Source organism: Saccopteryx leptura, chromosome 13 (genome assembly GCF_036850995.1).
Source record: "Saccopteryx leptura isolate mSacLep1 chromosome 13, mSacLep1_pri_phased_curated, whole genome shotgun sequence".
NCBI classification, from domain to species: Eukaryota; Metazoa; Chordata; class Mammalia; order Chiroptera; family Emballonuridae; genus Saccopteryx; species Saccopteryx leptura.
In genome coordinates this window covers 33,518,265-33,540,339 of record NC_089515.1, presented here as the reverse complement: position 1 = coordinate 33,540,339, position 22,075 = coordinate 33,518,265, and the positions used below count along the sequence as shown (strand labels likewise).

The window sequence follows — 22,075 nt, the reverse complement described above, 5'->3', positions numbered from 1 at the left end:
AGTGACAACCTGGTGCTCACTCTTCTTCATCCAGAATGGTCCTCACCAAGATGGGGGGAAAGTATTATATGGGAGAGCCCCCCTAAATTATCTCCCCTTCTTAGCCAAGAGAACCTGCTTTGGGTTGGAAGACAAGATGCAAAGCACCCATGAGTCAATGACAATTCTGATGGTAATCAAGATGTCAGAGGTGACTAGACAGAGTCTAAAGAAGTGGGTGTCATTAGAGCCACGAGCCCCTGCTGTGAGCAGATGAGCAGTCTGGTTTGAGGCACAGAGAGATTTTCTCAGCAGGGTTACTACTCCCATGCAGCCATCTGCAGGCCTGCCTCCCCGCCATTCCCACTCCCACGCAGAGCCCATAATTACTATTCCATGAATAAAGCCCACAACGCTACAAGCATAGAATCATACGTCTTTCAAGTTGGAAGTGACCTAAAAATTTATCTAGTCTAGACCTCTTATTTTACAATATAGGAAAAAGAAGTTGCTTGTGAACGGCCACACAGAGGATTCATAACCACACGGGAATTAAGACACAGGCTTCCCAATTCCCTCTTCAGAGTGCTCCTTCCTGGTCCCTAGAAGAGGTGAGAAACAGAGCAGGAAACCACTTTAGCGCCCAGGCAGCCTTGGCATTGGCCTACGTGCCCGCCCAGTACCTTCACTTCTGTGGATCTCCGCCCATCTCTGTCTCTCAGCTGCATGCTGGGCAGCCTTCGCCCTGACCTCCTTCTAATGAGGCTGGATCCTTATTCTCTGACCCTCTGCTCCTTTCTCTACCCCTGTCATTGCCTCCTCATGCTCCCTCAGACCTCTGTGCCCTGCAATGAACCTGTCACCCGCTTTTCTGCTCCTTTTGAATTAAATGCTGCTGGTCCTAGCCTCTCAGTCCAACCAGGAAGCCCCATAACAACCTTATGGCCTTGTTAATTTATTGCTTCTGAAAACATGTGATTTATCAAGGTGGGTTTTTTTTGTTTTATAAATTTTTATTTATTTATCCCAATTTAATGTGAATAAAATCATGAAAAAAATTTTTTAAAAAACTCATCAACTAACTAAATAAATAAATAATAAAAACCTACCACCAATGGGGAATTTTAAGAATATTATTCTAAATACTTATTGAAATCAAATATGTAATTGTAAAAAATTATTACTTTTCTAGACTTACAGGATGCTTTATATAGAGGTAAAGTCCTATTTCTAAATATAAATACTTTCATTTTAAAATCAGAAAGAATAAATATATATGAATCAAGCACAAAACTAAATAAATATCCTAAGTAAACCAAAATAAAATAAGTAATATACAGTTAAAATAATAAGTTAAGAAGCAGTGGGAATACTAAATAAATCCAAGATTTGGTTCTTGAAAAAACTCAGTAAAATAACAGGCGTTTGAAAAAAGCAACATTAACAAATAAGGAAGGGCCTGACCAGGCAGTGGTGCAGTGGATAGAGCATTGGTCTGGGATGCTGAGGACCCAGGTTCGAGACCCCGAGGTTACCAGCTTGAGCGCGGGCTCATCTGGCTTGATCAAAATAAATAATGCTCACCAGCTTAGACGCAAGGTCGCTGGCTCAAGCAAGGGGTTACTCGGTCTGCTGAAGGCCCGCGGTCAAGGCACATAGGAGAAAGCAATCAATGAATAACTAAGGTGTCACAATGAAAAACTGATGATTGATGCTTCTCATCTCTCTTCGTTCCTGTCTGTCTGTCCCTGTCTATCCCTCTCTCTGACTCTCTCTCTGTCCCTGTAAAAGAAAAAAATAATAATAAGGAAGGCATTAATTACTCAACAAAATGCTTTGGATAAATTTGGGTAGATATTTAAGGAAATAATCAAGGCAGCATCTCACCTCACATCATAGGTAAAAGTAAGCCCCAAATGGATTAAAAGTCAAATTTTAAAAAATAAATGGAAAAGGGGAGAGGTATGGGTTATATTTTATTGATCTCTAGGTAGTAAAGAACATTTTAAGAATAAAAGCAAAGAAAGAATATATAGTTTGTTAAAGATGTAAAACTTCCATGTGTTAAAAATTATGAATGAAAAAACAAATTGTAATCAGTAAGGTAAAAACTCTTTCCATCAAATAAGATAGAAAAATAATAAGTAATGTCATTAAAAATAAAAAAGTAGGCCTGACCTGTGGTGGTGCAGTGGATAAAGCGTCGACCTGGAAATGCTGAGGTTGCCTGTTCGAAACCTGGGCTTGCCTGGTCAAGGCACATATGGGAGTTGATGCTTCCAGCTCTTCCCTCCTTCTCTCTCTTTGTCTCTTCTCTCTCTCTCTCTTTCTCTCTCTGTCTCTCCCTCTCCTCTCTAAAATGAATAAATATAAAATAAAAAAATAAAATAAATAAAAATAAAATAAAAAGTAGCCTAACCAGGTGGTGACGCAGTGGATAGAGTGTCAAACTGGGATGTGGAGGACCCAGGTTCGAAAACCCGAGGTCGCCAGCTTGAGCGCGGGTTCATCTGGTTTGAGCAAAGCTCACCAGCTTGGACCCAAGGTTGCTGGCTCGAGCAAGGGGTTACTTGGTCTGCTGAAGGCCCGCGGTCAAGGCACATATGAGAAAGCAATCAATGAACAACTAAGGTGTCGCAACAAAAAACTGATGATTGATGCTTCTCATCTCTCTCTGTTCCTGTCTGTCTGTCCCTATCTATCCCTCTGCCTGACTCTCTCTGTCTTTGTAAAATAAAAAAATAAAAATAAAGAAGTGCTTATAAAGCAAAAAAAATTGATCAAAAGGAGATAATTTCATAGAAAAAGAAACAAAAACGATAATGCTAAACGTTGGTGGTAAAATACGCATTCTTACACTCAGAATTGAACATATACTGTAATTTGGTACAAGTTAGCAATAAAGAACTAGAGACTTAAAAAATTATCTCTATACCTACCTGGAAGGGGGAGTACCATGATCATTCAGGTGGTCTCCCCAGGGTGAAGCTCAACCCATTGCACTTCGGGAGTGCAGACCCCTGCAATTTCCCCCAATGTGGGAAACTCACTCGGTTGCTTAACTTATGGTAGTAGGGGACTGTGTTCGCCCTTACCCCTGAAAAAAACTCATCTCTAACCTAATAATGCTACTTTTAGGAATACAGCCTAAGTCTTTACTAAGGAAATAATTAGAGCTAGGGAAAAATATTTGTATGAAAAACTGGTTCTGGGATTGTTTATAATAATAAAAGTTGGAATCAACAATAAAAAAATAAATCATGATAAGACACAAAACTCATCTGTTAAAATTATATTATATTAATTTATTGTCATGAGAAATTGTTTATGATTAAACAAGTGTATGAAAAAGAGGGCACAGAACAATATAAAAATTATCCCAATTTAATAAATATATACCGTATTTTTTGCTCCATAAGAAGCACTTTTCCCCCCAGAAGTGGAGGGGAAAATGCCTGTGTGTCTTATTGAGTGAAAAATATGATATTGTATTAAATATTTTAACACACCATTTAGTTCAGAATAGTTTCTTTCTTATTTTCCTCCTTAAAACCCTAGGTGTGTCTTATGGTCAGGTGCGTCTTATGGAGCGAAAAATACAGTACATATTATGTATGCATGTCAATATCTTTATTCTTTAAGCTTTTCCTGTGCTTTCCAGAATTTCTACAATGAGCTTATAGTATTCATAAGCAGAATACAGTAAACTGAATTCAAACTTATTAAACCCTTTACTTGGGGGGGAAAAAATACAGGTTGACATTATCTTAATGTGACTTTGAGACTACTTGTATCAATTCCTCAAAGAAAGGGATTATTATTTAATTAGGTTTCTTAAATCCTTATGAGCTGAGCAGCGTGGTTATCAGCCAGTGTGGATATTATGTCATTGTGTGATCTGGGTCCTAAACTAAGAGGTCACTGGTGTGTGAAATGGGCAATAGACCAGGAGTCTTGGGCTTCATGACCTTGAACAAAACTTTAAACAGTCTTCTGAGCCTCACTTCCCTTCTGTTAAAAAAAATATTGGCCCTGGCCGGTTGGCTCAGCGGTAGAGCATCGGCCTGGCGTGCGGGGGACCCGGGTTCGATTCCCAGCCAGGGCACATAGGAGAAGCGCCCATTTGCTTCTCCACCCCCCCCCCCCTCCTTCTCTCTCTGTCTCTCTCTTCCCCTCCCGCAGCCAAGGCTCCATTGGAGCAAAGATGGCCCGGGCGCTTCGGATGGCTCCTTGGCCTCTGCCCCAGGCACTAGAGTGGCTCTGGTCGGGGCAGAGCGACGCCCCGGAGGGGCAGAGCATCGCCCCCAGTGGGCAGAGCGTAGCCCCTGGTGGGCGTGCCGGGTGGATCCCGGTCGGGCGCATGCGGGAGTCTGTCTGACTGTCTCTCCCCATTTCCAGCTTCGAAAGAAAAAAAAAATATTAACACCTGTTCTAACCACTGACAGAGTTGTTCCAAAGACCGAATCAGATAATTCAGCAGGAGTCTGTGAAAGGTAATTGTGATGAACATATCAGTCTCATTTAAAGAATGAGCTGTTGCCTGCCTGGAATTGATTGTTGATGGGTACAGTTTTCCTAAATCTCCTTCTTGATAGGGAAACATACATAATTTTTTGGTTGCAGAGGAAAAAATCCTCCTCATTCCTCTCACGGTCTCTTTTCTTACTGAATTTGTGAGGCTGATGGCTAAGAGATGTAAGTGCAGAGCCCTTGGGGGCTTGGGGGAATTACCAATAGGTCAAGGCATATCCTGTGTCCACCTCCACCAAAATTCTAAGAAAAAATGCTTAGCTTTTCTTTCCCTAAGAACACAGGAAGTGACAGAGGCCTCAAATTTTCCCACCGGATTAGGGGCAGAGGAGAAATTCTATACCATCTCCGCACAAAAGCACAAGATTACTGTTTGGCAGGTGTACGGGGTCCAGATCTATAATGTGTAGCTCAGGGTACAAGTTCATTCAGAAAGTACATTGATCCCCACCAACCCCTCAGTTATGAAATCCAAGTCATACTATCACGGATTCTTGCTACATGTAATTATGCGGAAAGGACAGTCCCAGCACCTCCATACCTCAGCAACTGCTCCAGCCAGACTTGCTTCAGGGAGCAGAGTCCCCCTTGGTCACCCCAGGTAAAGGGTGACTATAGTAACTGGAAAGCTTACCATATGCAGCCCTGGCTGCATCTAAGAGCCACCTGGGGAGCTTTTTTTTTTTTTTTTTTTTTTTGTATTTTTCTGAAGCTGGAAACGGGGAGACACAGTCAGACAGACTCCTGCATGCGCCCCACCGGGATCCACCCGGCACGCCCACCAGGGGCAACGCTCTGCCCACCAGGGGGCGATGCTCTGCCCCTCCGGGGCGTCACTCTGTTGCGACCAGAGCCACTCTAGCGCCTGGGGCAGAGGCCAAGGAGCCATCCCCAGCGCCCGGGCCATCTTTGCTCCAATGGAGCCTCGGCTGCGGGAGGGGAAGAGAGAGACAGAGAGGAAGGAGAGGGGGAGGGGTGGAGAAGCAGATGGGCACTTCTCCTGTGTGCCCTGGCCGGGAATCGAACCCGGGACTTCTGCACACCAGGCCGACGCTCTACCACTGAGCCAACCGGCCAGGGCATCTGGGGAGCTTTTAACTATCCCCATGCCCAGGTCACACCCCAGGTATAGAATGCAACCAGAATTCCCAAGGTTGAGAACCAGGTATCAATATTTTTAAAGCTTCCCCAGGTCATTCCAAGTGCGACCAAGACTGGGAAGCACTGGCTTAGGATCTAACACAGATCTAGAGGCCTCCCTGCTCCAGCCTTCCTACATACTTCCTTTTTGCACACACACCTCCTCCACACTGTACTCTCTCCTAAGTGTGTCTTGCACACACTTCTGCCTGCCATGGATTTAACTCAATCCTAGAGCATCCTTTCCCCTCCAGCTCCTCTGCCAGCTGGCTCCATCTCTGCTGATTCCAAAGCCCCAAGAAGGGACTCATGTTTAGCCTTACTCACCTTTTAGTGCCAGGCTATTTGGGGCTATACCATGCTGACTGACCTCAAAATTAGTTACTCTGGGTAAGAAGTGGAGTCCTTCTTGCCCCAATAATCCGAGGAAAGAGACAGAGGTTGTATGGTATAAAACACAGCCACCCCGGTCTACCCCAAATCTATTGTATGTGAAGATGGGGTGGGTGGGCACAATTTCTCTTAACAGGGACTGTGGGATTCTTTAACATATCTGGCACAAAAACAAATCATAATATTAAAATCAAACAAATTCAGAGGAATTCAGAAAATGTGAAAGATCAGAGTTTCACCCACAAAGTCTTTTTGAGCTTTACATAGGATAATAAAATGGATAGCCCACTCAACTGATTTAGAATGTATGTGCCTGACCAGGCGGTGGCGCAGTGGATAGAGAATTGGACTGGAACGTGGAGGACCCAGGTTCAAAACCCCGAGGTCGCCACTTGAGCACCAGCTCATCTGGTTTGAGCAAGGCTCACCAGCTTGAGCCCAAGGTCGCTGGCTTGAGCAAAGGATCACTCAGTCTGCTGTAGTCCCCCGGTCCAGGCACATATGAGAAAGCAATCAACAAATAACTAAGGTGTCGCAACAAAGAATTGATGCTTCTCATCTCTCTCCCTTCCTGTCTGTCTATCCCTATCTGTCCCTCTCTCTGTCTCTCTCTGTCACACACACAAAAAAATACTGTATGTATGATTTTGCAAATCCTTGTCCATGGAATCCTGTTCACAGAAAACTATAACTGAATTTAGAATTGAAGGACTGGTATTCATTCTCACCTCAGCCAAAGGGAAATTTTTTTGCTTTCATTAGAAAACTTTTTATTGAAATATACATAAAGAAAAACTCACATATCCTAAGTGTACATCTCAACTTTTAAAAGTTAAGACTTCAGACCCCAGCCTGACCACTCATTGGCACAGTGGATTGAGTGTCGACCTGGGATGCTGAGGATACAGGTTCGAAACCCCTAGGTCGGAGGCCTGAGCACAGGCTCACCAGCTTAAGTGTGGGGTCACTGGCTTGAGTGTGGGATCATAGACATGATCTCATGGTCGCTGGCTTGAGCCCAAAGGTCACTGACTTGAGCCCAGGGTTGGTGGCTTAAGTAAGGGGTCACTGGCTCAGCTAGAGCCCCTGGTCAAGGCACATATGAGAAAGTAATCAAGGAGCAGGTAAAGTGCCACAACTATGAGTTGATGCTTCTCATCTCTCTTCTTTTCTGTCTATCTGTCCTTCTTTGTCTGTCTGTCTGTCTGTCTGTCTCTCTCTCTCTCTCCCTCTCTTTCTCTCTAAAAAAAAAAAGAGGTCAGACCCTGGCCAGTTTGCTCAGTGGATAAAACGTTGGCCCCGTGTGTAGATGTCTTGCGTTTGATTCCCAGTCAGGGCACACAAGAGAAGTGACCACCTGCTTCTCCCCTCACCCTCCCTCTTCCCCTTCTCTACTCTTTCCCTCCTGCAGCCAGTGGCTCAGTTTATTTGAGCATCAGACACAGGTTGCCAGGTGGATCCCAGTCAGGGTGCATGCGGGAGTCTGTCTCACTGTCTCCCCTCCTTTCAGTAAAAAATAATTAAGACTTCATATTTTTAGAGACGTTTTACACTCACAGAACAATTGAAAAGGCATAGAGATTTCTTATATACCCCCTGCCCCGACCCATGCATAGCCCACCTATTACCAATATCCCCCAGCACAGTGGTACGTTTGTTAAAATTGATTATCACTCAGAGACTCTAGTCTACTTTAGGGTTCACTCTTTATGCTGTCTATTCTGAGTGTGGACAAATGTACAGTGACATAGATTCATCATTATGGTATCATACAGAGTATTTTCACTGCCCTAAAAATCCTCTGTGCTCTGCTTATTTACTCACCCTGACCATGATTTTTTTTTATAAAGTGAAATCCTTGTAACCAACACCCAGAAACCAAACATCACTACCCCCAAAGACTGCCTGCCCTGTGTCTCCTTATGTGACTACCTGCCTAGTAAGGTAACCACTGCCCTGACTTCTGCCGGCATAAATCAGTTTTGCTGGGTTTTGTTTTTTATATACGTATAGTCATATGGGAGATATTTTATTATCTTCTGGCTTCTTTCCCTTGAATTAAATTTGTGAAAGTCATCCATATTTGTGGGTATAGTGGAAGTTTTAACCAGAAATTTTAATCCTTGAAATCTAGTTCAATGAACAGAACCTGTACTTAGGGCTGGGGACACAAAAGCAAATAAGGATAAGCCTTTGCTCTAGGGAACATTCAGTCTAGTAATGTAGCAATGCCCTGAATTCAATGTAAAGTGAATTCCTTTTCGTTTCACAAATATTTATTTAGTGTCCACTATGGGGCCAGCAGTATTATAGGTGCTAGGGATAAGCAACGAACAAGCAGATAAAAATTCTAGTGGAAATCCTCTGTTTCATTTCCCTGACATGTGTGGGCAAGTTCTGCCCACTAATATCCATTTCCCACTCTGTTTTGCATCTGATTCAACATAAGGGAAACTAGTGAGAGCAGCTATTTCTTCTGGTGACTTGAAGTGCACGATTATGAAGTTGCTGGTCCACCCACGGGACAGTTGGCAAACCAGTTAGCATGGGAAGTATTTTTCTGTATCTATTTCTGCCTTATTCCATTCTCTCCATCCCTGATGCTGTCTCTACAGAATGAAACAAAACTCTAGAGCCTCAGGAAGTCTTTGGATGTTAGCTTATCTTAGAGTAAGGCTGCATAACCTTCTTGGTTTCCAAAACATGGAGTAAGAAGAGGCAATTGCTAAAGTTGCGACTCGAATTATAAACCTTTGAATTTGTTTCAATAAGTGTGGGCATCTGATATGCATGGCTATTCATCAGTGTTGACTTGTCAGAGCCTGGTGAATTACTTGAGTATATAAAGCTATGATTTTGGAGGCAAGATGGATAGTAGAGAATACAACATTGCTTCAGGATTGAGAGCTTAGGAAGAAATGCAAGAGCTCATCTAGTTTTGTTTGGTTGGTTCGTGTTTTCCTCCATTTTTATGGAAAATTTCAAGTATATAAAAAAGTAGAGATAATAAAATTCACTCACATGTACTCATCTTCTAGCGTCAAAATTATCACCTCATTCTCAATTAACTTCTAACTCACTGCTGTCTCCTCCCCTGGGGTTTTTTAAAATTTTATTTATTATTTTTTTTACAGGGACAGAGAGAGAGTCAGAGAGAGGGATAGATAGGGACAGACAGACAGGAACGGAGAGAGATGAGAAGCATCAATCATCAGTTTTTCGTTGGGACTCCTTAGTTGTTCATTGATTGCTTTCTCATATGTGCCTTGACTGTGGGCCTTCAGCAGACCGAGTAACCCCTTGCTCGAGCCAGTGACCTTGGTTCCAAGCTGGTGAGCTTTTTTTGGCTCAAGCCAGATTAGCCCGCGCTCAAGTTGACAACCTCAGGGTCTCGAACCTGGGTCCTTCCACATCCCAGTCCGACACTCTATTCACTGCGCCACCACCTGGTCAGGCTCCTCCCCTGATTTTTTGAAGCAATCCCAGATATCAAATAAGTTATTCATAAATGTTCAGAAAGTGAGTTCTCCTAGTTTGAACCTCTTTAGATAATAGGCTTTGAGAAATGAGGTCACTAAGCTAGTTAGTAGCAATTATTTTTAATCCCTGGACTTCAAAAGTAAAAGTTTAAAAGTTTATAACAGAGCCTATTGGACTTCTCATGGTACAATTAAACAGCATGTATGAGATGTGAATTGGCAAACATCTGGTTTGGTCCATGACCATGGTCATATTTCGGACAACAGTTACAGGTAGAATATGAGATCCCCCACACAAGAACCTTAATATGTAGACTGAACATCATTTGAACCCATTCTAAGTTTATCATCAGTACCTTTAAAACCTTGTTTTCAGCTTGTATCAACACTTTCCCTAACGAGTTCCATAAATTAATGCTTTAAAACAAAAACTTGCTTGGTATTATTCAGGCTATGATCACCTCTTTCAAGCCTCCCATTCAGAAAACTGGCCAAGTTCTCCAAAGAGTTCAACAGTGTGTGGGGACTGCTGGTTAATTCTCCCTTTCATCAGTAATTTCAAAACTAAATTCTGGTGGATTTTGAAATTGAAAATAAATTTGCCCAAGTTAGTATTCTTTTCAACTATTTAGTGATAAAATGGATCCAAGACTTTTCCTAAGCCTCATTATTTCACATCTTCAGCCTGTTTTATTTTCAGAGGAGATTAAGTTGACGTTCACTAAGCCAGAGCGAATGGCTTATCCACCACGAGATGTCACAGCACAGTGGGGCATAGAGCCACTTTTCTAGGTTTTCCAGGCTCAAAATCCCAAAGCACCGTTGTTTGGGCTGTTCAGAATGTTCCAGAATTTATAGAACAAAAGGAAAGATTCTATTAGTGTCTTTTATGGAAATGTGTAAAATGTTGATTTGGCTGTCATATTGCCCAAATTGTATCTCAAAATGTTACCCAGGGATTGTAACACCCAACAATGTGAATAGTGGTGCACGAAGCTCTCCTTTCTAGATAAGCATTTGGTGAGGAGGTAATTGGGGATTTTAAAAAAGCTACAAAAATTACTTGAATAAATAACACTGTAGAAGGTGGATATCCAGACATTTCTTCGGACACAACTCCCACTCGTTTCTCTGAGAGATAAAGCAGCATAAATTGACAATCTGTCGTTTTAACCATTTTCATTGTGTACTTTTTCTGGGCAGGTTATTCACATCGAACTCCTTTGATGTGATCAGTGATGATGCTTTTATTGGTCTTCCACATTTAGAATATTTGTAAGTAAAAAAATAGCTTTTTAAATGATGATTTAGGATAAGTGTTCTCAGATTCCTACAACTGTCTGACATAAAATATTATATCCTATTGCAGATTCATAGAAAACAACAACATCAAGTCCATTTCAAGACATACTTTCCGGGGACTAAAGTCTTTAATTCATTTGTAAGTATGAATATTGCTATTACTTTTTAAGTTTGCTAATAACCTGTGGTTAAAGTGCGCACTTTGTGGGTTTCCATGAAAATTGAAGAAACCCAAATGGTTTTTCTCCATGTACACTTGCCACCCCTCTCTCTATCAGCCAGTGTGTGTCCAGGAAATTGATTGCTATTAATATAATGAGTCTAAACCAGTGATGGGCAATCTTTTGAGCTTGGTGTGTCAAAATTCACCAAAAAACCGAGCATAACTTGGGTGGTGTGTCACTTCGAGAAAAACGACCTAACCGGAAGTCCCAGAAACAGACGCTCTGTGCCAGAGTTCTGTTGTTTTGGCCTACAGACCTCCGGCACAGAGTGTCTACACTACAGCAAATGTTTTATCCTTGGCTACTGCACCTGGCCGTGCAGGAGCCGAGGATGAAACGTCCTCCTCAGCATGCAGCCCCATACTTCTCTGGTATGCGGCCGCATGCGGCCGTGAGTCATTGAAAATGGCTACGCGTGTCATAGGTTTGCCATCACGGGTCTAAACCAATGATACTTAGGAAAACCACCTACTACAGGGTATTTGTGTAATTGAAATAACTTTCTTATTATCTAAATCAGGGGTAGTCAACCTTTTTATACCTACCACCCACTTTTGTATCTCTGTTAGCAGTAAAATTTTCTAACCGCCCACCGGTTCCACAGTAATGGTGATTTATAAAGTAGGGAAGTAACTTTACTTTATAAAATTTATAAAGCAGAGTTACAGCAAATTAAAGCATATAATAATAATTACTTACCAAGTACTTTATGTTAGATTTTCGCTAAGTTTGGCAGAATAAATCTTTATAAAACAACTTACTATAGTTAAATCTATCTTTTTATTTATACTTTGGTTGCTCCGCTACCACCCACCGTGAAAGCTAGAATGCCCACTAGTGGGTGGTAGGGACCAGGTTGACTACCACTGATCTAAATTATTACTCACTTTATAGATAATTATGAGTTGACTATATAGCTTAATTTGATATTTGCTGTTTTTCTTTTTCTGTATATACTGACTTATATACATTTAAACATATATCATAACCACAGGCAATGTATACACGGTATTTGACAAGTTGTTTATAAATTAAAATATTTAATTATTTAGTGGGTGATTAGAGTCAGTTGTTCTTAACAGAAGGCAATTTTCCTTCCAAGGGAACATTCAAGCAATATCTACAGACATGTCTGGTTGTTGTCAAGACTGGGGGGTGTAAGTGCATCTAGTAGGTGGAGGGCAGCAATACTTCTTAACATCCAACAATGCACAGAACAGCCCTGTACAACAAAGAATTATCCAGCCTAAAATGGCATCGTGCTGAGCTGTTTGAGAAACCCTGATCTGCATGAACCAAATAACTTGTTTCTACTTGCCTCTCCTGCTCCCCTGCAGACACACACACACACACACGTGCACACTCAAACTCACATACATACAGATGTATTTTTAAGCAAGCTAGAAGGGCATGGGAAGAAAAGGCACTAACATTTATTAAGTGCCTACTATGATGTTGGTCATTACGCTTTACATGAATTTTCATTTAATCTTCTCAACAATCCTTCCAGGTAGGCACAACAACCCCCATTTTAGAAATGGGGAAGCAGAGGCTTGGAGGGGATATATGACTAACGAACTGAGTAGATATGGGATTATGATAATATCAATTCAATAGTTGAACGGCAATGCCTAGTCATCCATTCAAGAACTATTTCTCAGTATCTACTGTGTGTCTCATTAGTGTTAGATAAGATGCAGGAGATTTAAGTGTCATTCTTCCAACTTGAACCTGTCCCCTCACAGTACCTTGTTCCCAGCTCTGTTCTAGGCCCCAGGGGCAGCAGGCGACAAAGCAAACAACAATGTCTGCCCCATGAACCTACATTCTAGTGTGTCCACCTGGTCATTGTGCTACTGCTCCCAGGCCCTATCTCTACTGCTGCTTGGATTTTCATCAAGGGGGTACTGATGCCCCAATGTATTTTATAAAAACCATTATATTTTCCAAGGCTTCTGTATATAGTCATTATGATAAAAAAAAACAATGTTTGCAGTGCTGGGTTGCATGTTAATGACATAATGTGATGCAAAAACGGTTTTGTTGGTGTGAATGTTATGCTGTTTTGTCACAGAGCCAAATGCTGCCAAACCTAACCTCTTAGACAAAAGTAAATAAAAGCCTGACCAGGTGGTGGGGCAGTGGATAGAGTGTTGACCTGGGATGCTGAGGACGCAGGTTCGAGACCCCGAGGTTGCCAGCTTGAACGCGAGCTCATCTGGCTTGAGCAAAAAGCTCACCAGCTGGGACCCAAGGTCACTAGCTCCAGCAAGAGGTTGCTCGGTCTGCTGAAGGCCCGCGGTCAAGGCACATATGAGAAAGCAATCAATGAACAACTAAGGTGTCGCAACGAAAAACTAATGATTGATGCTTCTCGTCTCTCTCTGTTCCTGTCTGTCTGTCCCTGTCTATCTCTCTCTCTGACTCTCTCTCTCTGTCCCTGTACGGAAAAAAAAAAAAAAGTAAATAAAAGAAACAAATATATGGAAGGAGAAATGGCAGTCCACAACCTCCATTTGGAGATCTACTTGATTCACACAAATCCCGTTCAACATAGGCTCTGTCCAATGCTCAGAATCCTGAGGAGCTGAAGGAAGTATGTGAGAACCAGGTGTCCTCTTGGGGAGCCCCTGATACAAGCATTGCCATGCCCCATAGTTCACTAGAGTCTGTCTACCTCATCTGGCAGGAAGGAAAGAAGGGAAGGAAGGGGGCAAAGGGGAGAAAGAAAGAGAAGAGGAGAGGAGAAGGAAGATAAGGGAAGGAGGAAAGGAGTCAAGAAAAAAAATCTATACACACTCTAGTAAAGAACATCTACTTGTTTGACTAGAGTTTGTTATATCTATCAAATAAAATGGAATTTAAGTTTGGGTCATAATGAGGCCCCTTCTTTGAAGGTATCAAGACTACAAGACTAGGGACACTAGTACAGTATGTACTTAATATTCAGAACAGTTTAAGTTCATGAGACCACCAAAGGCAGCCTTAAAAGAAAGAGTCATGAATTTTAAGGGTCAAATGGGCAGTGAATGGGAAGTTTCACCTGTCTGGTCAGGGGCTGGCAGTGGGAAAGAGGTATTAATGAGAACAGGTTAAATTGACTGAGAGAATATGACCCTTAGATCCCTTGCATCTTTATCTGACACATATGGGTTGACTCATATGGCATTGCTAGTATTAGCCTGTTTTTGTCTATAAAAATGGCAATGCCATATGGCTCATCCAAAAAAGTCTCTAGGATGTGCCACACAGAGATGAATAAGACACAGATCCCACAAGAGGAATTAGACAAATATTTTCTCACTGAGTGCGTTTGTCCCTAATTATTTATTTATGTTCCTTCCTAATTTCCTCCTTCCTTGCTTCCTTCCTTTTTTTTGTTTGTTTGTTTTTCTTCTTTCTTTTTTTCCTTTCAAAGAAAGATGGGCAGGGAGAATATAAAACCCAAATGTTCCTTTGACTGCTCAGTACATCAAGTTCATTTTCCATTAATTATCACTTATAAATAACCTGACATTTGTTCAAGCCATTAATTTCCTTTTTAAGATTTTAGGTTGCAAAGTGCACTTTTCTCCACCTCAGCCTAAGTCTTCCCAAAGGCAAATATTCCAGGAGTGAGGAATGATCCTCTCACCCTCTAACCTACAGATGCTACAGGAAGAGTTTACAAAGCATTTTCATGTTCTTGACCTCGTGTAGTCTCCAAACAACCTTAAGAAAGAGACAGAGCAATAGCACTGTCCCAGTTGACAGATGAGAACATGAAGCTGGCCCCCTGAGTTTAAGGTGCTCCCGCTTTAGTAAGCAGTAAACCTGGAGGCGTCCCAGGGGCTTCCTTGAGCCATCTGGTGCCCCCTCTGCCATGTCAGTTGTAGCAGGACCAGAAAGCCTGTATTGAGCTTGCAGGATCCTTCCACGGGATGTGATATGAGGAGCAAACATGGCTACAAACAAAAGAAAAGATCCGTAGACAGGAGTCCTACCCTCGCTCTTAGTTTTCAAATGCAAATATTTAGGATTACACATATACTTTTTAAATCCAGTGGTTCCCACACTGGCCTAAACACTAAAGCTGCTCCAAGTGGCCTAGCTGAGTGTTTATATAAATTCAGATAGCTCCTAAAGAAACAGTGAACAACAACAACAAAAAGCAATGAACTAATCTCACATTCTTACACATTTACTTCAATAGACTTATCTTCTTGCCTGACCTGTGGTGGCGCAGTGGATAAAGCGTCGACCTGGAAATGCTGAGGTCGCCGGTTCGAAACCCTGTGCTTGCCTGGTCAAGGCACATGTGGGAATTGATGCTTACAGCTCCTCCCCCCTTCTCTCTCTGTGTCTCTCTCTCCTCTCTCTCCCTTTCTGTCTCTCCCTCTCCCTCTCTCTCTCCTCTCTAAAAAAAATAATAATAATAATAAATAGACTTAATCTTCTAAAGAGACATTTACAAACAACAAACTATAGAAATGATGAAAGTATAGTCTTCTACAAACAACTTAAAAGTTAGTATATGGTCCCCTGCCCTTTAAGCTAACTCTCAATAAAGGAAGAATTCCTTATATTTAAGTTCTTATAAAGCAAGTCCAGTCCTGGGACCTTCTCTCAATTATTTTATTTTGGAAACTTTCCTAATGTGATATATGATTAACTTAAATGTTTAAATAGTTTATATATTTCAGCAAGGTTTGATTTTTTTTTTTTTTTTCTGCTATGTATACTTTTGAAATCCGGGAAAAAAAAAGAATCAAAAAATAGTTAATGGCCAATGATGACAAAATCCCTCAACATTACATTCTGTTAATATCCATGAGCTTTTTAGTAATGATTCCCTTGGGCATCTCATAAGTGTCACCATGGCTGAGGCTCAATGGAGGCAAGATTTCTGCATGCATGTATAAAAATATTTGGGGAAAACTGTCATCAATATATACATGCTGTGGAGCACCCGGTTGCTCAGCACTGTGGGAGGACAAGAGCCATAAATAGAAGTCTTGGAACTAAGGTGCCTGTGTGTGCCCAATCAGGCAACATGTCTTCCTTTCAGCCTTCACCATGACAGGCACGTAGAGAAGCAGTGCAGTGTAGTGATTAAGAGGGTGATCTCTGCCACCAGATTGCATAGCTTCAAAGCCTGGCTTTCCTCCTTACCAACTATAGAACATCAGAGGTCACTTAGCCTCACTGTGCTTCAGATTTCTTCTGTGTATACAATGAGAGCGATAATAATCATCTGTAGAAATGGGGGCTGAGATAGAAATGTTCTTGGGAGCACCTAGATCAGGGGTCTCCAAATTACGGCCTGCGGGCTGCATGCGGCCCCCACTGCACTTCCGGAAGGGGCATCTCTTTCATTGGTGGTCAGTGAGAGGAGCACTGTATGTGGCGGCGTCGCTCATGTACAGTACTACTTCCGGTGACGTGGGACGCACGCATCACGGCTCCAAAAGCGCATCATATCACTTGTTATGGCTAGCAGTGACAAATATGGAACTGGACATTGACTATCTCATTAGCCAAAAGCAGGTCCATAGTTCCCATTGAAATACTGGTCAGTTTGTTGATTTAAATTTACTTGTTCTTTATTTTAAATATTGTATTTGTTTCCATTTTGTTTTTTTACTTTAAAATAAGATATGTGCAGTATGCATAGGGATTTGCTCATAGTTTTTTTTAATAGTCCAGCCCTCCAACGGTCTGAGGGACAGTGAACTGGCCCCCTGTGTAAAAAGTTTGTGGACCCCTGACCTAGATCCTAAGGTTCTCATGAGAGTAAATGAGTTCATCTTTGCAAAGTGCTTAGAGCACTGCCTAACCTCTATTGGTCCTCAATCAGGATCCCAAATGCTGCAGTGTATTTATGTCCTTTAAACATTTTGTATGGAGTTAAAATAACTGCGCTTGAAGCACTATAAATTTAGTGAGACACCAACTCAAACTGCGGATCCGCACTGCGGGGCGTCTGGGAGCATCCCAGATGGCCGTAGGCGATGCTTTCTTAGCAGCAGAGCCCAGTGGAACTGAAACAAACATGCTGTCTGAGCCAGTCAGGTCTGCTTTAGAGAGAAGACGTTCCAGTAGTTTTCACAATTGGAACCCAAGGTTTTCACAGCTGGGCTCAGGGCAACTAGATGTTCAGTTGGGATGGGTATTTTAAAGAATGTTTCTTAGGTAGACTCTTAATCAGAACCTAGAGCAAAGTGCTTAGTTGAAGGCACACTTTATTTTATTTTATTTTTTTTTAATTCATTTTAGAGAGGAGAGGGAGAGACAGAGAGAGAGAGAGAGAGAGAGGAGAGACAGAGAGAGAGAAGGAGGGAGGAGATGGAAGCATCAACTCCCATATGTGCCTTGACCAGGCAAGCCAGGGTTTCGAACTGGCGACCTCAGCATTTCCAGGTGGACGCTTTATCCACTGCGCCACCACAGGTAAGGCCAAAGGCACACTTTAAAAGAGCTTCCACATTGCTTTGGAATTATTGCCATGGTGAGGCTAAGAAGGGGGGGCACTTTGTGAGTAGCGGGTCCATGTGACATGAGGGTGTGTGACCATAGCAATTCACAGGGCTCTACTTTCTCCCCAGCTCGGTGCCTTGGTACCAAGGGTCTAAGAGAAACAATAGAAGCATCCTCTGCTCTCTTTGTCTAGATTGGTGCCCTTCCTCTCCTCCTCTCCAGCCTGCCCCATTCATTCATTCATTCATTCATTCATTTCAAAGTATCCATTGAGGGCTTATCTTGTGCCAGGCACTGGGGATGCAGTGGTAAAAAAAAAAAAATCCTTCTGGTATCACTACAGAATCACCCTTTAGAAAAATAACATTGATGAAATATTTCTCAAACCTCTCCCTGCCTTGTCTTTATTCTTTTCCCAATTAACGTCACCCACCCATCCCCTTCAGATATTCCCTGCCCCCTTACTCCTTATAAAAACCTGTGGCCAAACTCTCTGACACTATCTGTGTGGCTTAAAATTATTACCTCTCCTAGTATCATTTTATTAGTATTAAAGACAAAACCATATGCCTCTCATGGCGAAAAGTATAAAGATGCGAACTAAGAGCTAAAATAGAACTTGGAGATCATTCTGACCAACTAATCATTCACTCTGTAGAAAGGGAAACAGCCAGAGTTCCAACCCAGATATGCCATTTGCACCCCACTCTGCTGCTGAGTCCAGGGAACCCTGAGGCTGGGCTGAGTGGCAATGGGTCCGCTGGGCAATAGCCTGGTTTCCTTCAATCATACCATGTGGAAAGTCTTTTCGAACAACTCTACTGTCTACCTCTATGTCCTTGCCTTTCTCTCCCTCATTTTTCTAACTTTTCTTCATCTTACTCCTGATAATACTTGTATTCAGTTTTTTTGTTTGTTTGTTTTTTGTTTTTTGCATTTTTTTTTCTGAAGCTGGAAACAGGGAGAGACAGTCAGACAGACTCCCGAATGCACCTGACCGGGATCCACCCGGCACGCCCACCAGGGGCGACGCTCTGCCCACCAGGGGGCGATGCTCTGCCCATCCTGGGCGTCGCCATGTTGCGACCAGAGCCACTCTAGCGCCTGAAGCAGAGGCCACAGAGCTATCCCCAGCGCCCGGGCCCTCTTTGCTCCAATGGAGCCTCGGCTGCGGGAGGGGAAGAGAGAGACAGAGAGGAAGGTGCGGTGGAGGGGTGGAAAAGCAAATGGGCGTTTCTCCTGCGTGCCCTGGCCGGGAATCGAACCTGGGTCCTCCGCACGCTAGGCCGACGCTCTACCGCTGAGCCAACCGGCCAGGGCTGTATTCAGTTTTAATATCCAGCACCCATTTGATCCCTGTCCAGCAAAAGGACTTTTGCAGAGTCAGGGGCTCTCCCACACCAACTCAGGCTTACACTGCAGGAGCAAGAAGAAGATCTAAGGATGTAGGGACCAGTAGAACAGTTCTCTGGAAACACCTGTTTTCTACTTTAATGTCCCATTGAGATGGGCTTTGTATTAATGATGAAAAGAAAATATGACAAAATCTTAACAGCGGTTGCCTCTGCCTGGATAATTATTGTTTTTTCTCCTTTAACATTTTTTTCTCTTGTGCTTTTCAAATATTATTGAAGTAAGGAAATACTAATAGTAGTTATTACACATGTTCGTGCATATATGTATGCATATATATGTAGAAGGGGGCAGGTGGAGGGAAGCCAGGAAACAGGAAATTTGATGAATTTGATTTTCCGTTTTGCTTTCCAGTGGCAAAACTCAATGTAGAGATCGAATCTGAATAATCAAATCATCCCAATATCAACCCCAAAATAACACTCCTAATCCTAACCCCAGAAATGCTATCTCAGTATCTCCAGCTGTTGCTATAACGTAATAGGCGCCAGATCTCATTCTATTCACCTCTTTTTGCATAAGGACCAAATTTAGCAGGCTGCAGGGATCACAGAGTTTGCCTCTTTCTCATCCCTGTAGCCCTGCCCAGAAGCCTTGGCAGTTCTCCCCTGCATGGACTCTCTCTTAAGCCCCCAGATGCCTATGATGGTTGGTGGAGGCTCCAGACCCTCCTGGAAGCTGCCTTTAGGCTGGCACAAGGAGCCCACAAGGATGGCTCCAAGCTTGGCCTGACTGCAGTTCTAAACTTTCCCCGGAGGATGAGGGCCTGGGGCCGCGTGGGAGTCTTGTGGGAAAGAAGGCAACTCCATTCTGAATCACCTCCCATGAAAGAGGTTGATTATCTCTGACCACCCAGGCACCCAAATACTGACCGTGACAGTCATTCACATTCCAGCCTGGACCTTTGGAGCTTTATGAGTGCTGTCAAATGATTGACTGAATCCGCACTGCACAGAACCATTACATACATAGAGGGGTCCTTTTAAAAATTCAACTTGATTCTTTATTTCTTCTGAATTTAAAATAATAATACATGCTCAAAAATAAAAATTCTCACAATCCAGCCTGACCGGTGGTGGCTTAGTATATATATATAGAGCACCGACCTGGAACTCTGACATCACTGGTTCAAAGCCCTGGCCTCGCCTGGTCAAGGTACATACGACAAGCAACCAACAAACAGCTAGAGTGAAGCAACTATTTCTTGTTTCCCCCTGCTCTGTAAAATCAATAAATAAGATCTTCTTTTAAAAGAAATTCTCGGCCCTGGCCGGTTTGCTCAGTGATAGAACGTTGGCCTGGTGTGAGGGAGTCCTGGGTTCAATTCCCAGCCAGGGCACACAGGAGAAGTGCCCATCTGCTTCTCCACCCCTCCCCCTCTCCTTCCTCTGTCTCTCTCTTCCCCTCCCATAGCCAAGGCTCCATTGGAGCAAAGTTGGCCCAGGTGCTGAGGATGACTCTGTGGCCTCTGCCTCAGGTGCTAGAATGGCTCTGGTTGCAACAGAGCGATGCCCCAGATGGGCAGAGCATTGCCCCCTGGTGGGCGTGCCGGGTGGATCCCGGTCAGGCGCATGCGGGAGTCTGTCTGACTGCCTCCCCATTTCCAACTTCGGAAACATACAAAAAAAAAAAAAAAGAAATTCTCACAATTCAGGCATTTATGTAGCAAAAGAGAAAGATTCCAACTACCCCAAATTATGCGCTCCATCAGTGGTTGTTATATCTCCTTTCAGACCTTTCTTTATGCATCTATAGACATAGATCCTCCCTCTCTGGGGGGATTACAGTCTAGATACTATCCTCCAACTCCTTTTTTTTAACTTATGCATCATTTGATGTCAAATAGTAGAGGTCTACCTCATTTTTTAAAATCTCCTGCAATGTTAAGTATGGACTATCCATTTATTTACACAATCCCTTATTGATGGACATATAGGTTGTTTCCAATTTTTGCTGCTAGAGGCAAGGCTAGAATAAATAGATTTCCCTGGTTGGGCAGTGGATCTCTAACAATTCCAACCTTTCTTGCCTTGGGAATTGCTAAAAACTCCTAACTGGCCACAGTAAAGATACGTGTGGGGACATGTCACATTCCTGAACTTCGCAGGCTCTGATGATCCCCTTCTGCGTGTCTGATGCACCTCTCACCCAAACCTATAAACCAGACCAGAAGATTGCTTTTCAGCAGGGTGCTGTTACATATTTTTGCAGAATACTTCCCAGGCTCTGTTGGCATTCCTTTCTTAAGACATTCTCTGCTCAGGTCCCTGCTGCCTGCTCTCTTCTTTTCCAAACGCAGCCTAATGTCACTGAGGCTTCCAAGACACATAGGGAAGTTCTCTAAACTCCAATTCATTGGGCATCCAGGAGTCTCCCTCTCATTTCTGAATCTTACTTCCTCTTGTTTCTGCTCCTTTTTTATGACTTAAGGCAGCTTTCTCATGCCCACCCTTCCCCATTCCTACACATGAGTTTCCATCTTGTCTCCTTGAGGAAGAGTCCACTGTGAGTCAGTGTCTGATTGAATTTTGGGGATGGAGCAGGGAAGAGGTCTGATTGAGTGCGGTAAATCCATCCCCCATTTTTCCCTCTGACACTCCTCATATTGCCCTGCCTCCCCCGTCCTCTGACCCCTTGGGCAAGAGCCTCCGGGACGTCCTCAGGAAGCATAATACCTCATTTTACAGCACAGACCAGCCTGCCATCAACACATCTCCCAAATCTGTTAATTACAAATCCTTCATCTTAAAAAAATGACCGTCTCTCTAATCCTGAACCCCCAGAGTTTCACGTCTCTCTCTGTCTCTGACCATCTCAGCAGCTGCTTCTGCCTTAACTTTCACCCTGGATATGTGAGGCCTAGAGCTCTACTGCTTCTGGCAGAAAGTGGCACTCCCAGATAACCCCGTGGTTTAAAAGAACCACCTTGGGCAGTAATGTAAACGTGGTGCCTCTTCCTATGCAACCCGAGAGGCAGCAGTAATTCAAGACTTGCTGTTTCGTTTCATGCCTATTGTTCTATGACCCGGCCTCCTCCAAGCTGCTGGTGTCTTGCAGCCAGGTGCAGTTTGGGCTGGTTTCTGGGGAAGGGATGTCCACTGGGGAGATGCTAGCATGAGAACTTTATGACACATTATGCTAAATAATAAATTGAGACAT

General features: G+C 43.0%; 1 protein-coding gene and 1 non-coding gene across 2 annotated transcripts in view; both read left to right on the top strand.

Moving 5' to 3' along the window:
* Positions 1-22,075, top strand: part of LGI1 (leucine rich glioma inactivated 1) — a 47,540-nt gene that overhangs the window by 13,482 nt on the left and 11,983 nt on the right. Inside the window, exons 3-4 of the mRNA XM_066355466.1 lie at positions 10,725-10,796; positions 10,891-10,962. Of these exons, the coding sequence (XP_066211563.1) occupies positions 10,725-10,796; positions 10,891-10,962 (144 nt within the window). The remainder of the gene's footprint in view (positions 1-10,724; positions 10,797-10,890; positions 10,963-22,075) is intronic.
* Positions 2,911-3,079, top strand: LOC136385197 (U1 spliceosomal RNA). Its single transcript, XR_010747796.1, has one exon. It is a non-coding gene; the product is annotated as a U1 spliceosomal RNA (small nuclear RNA).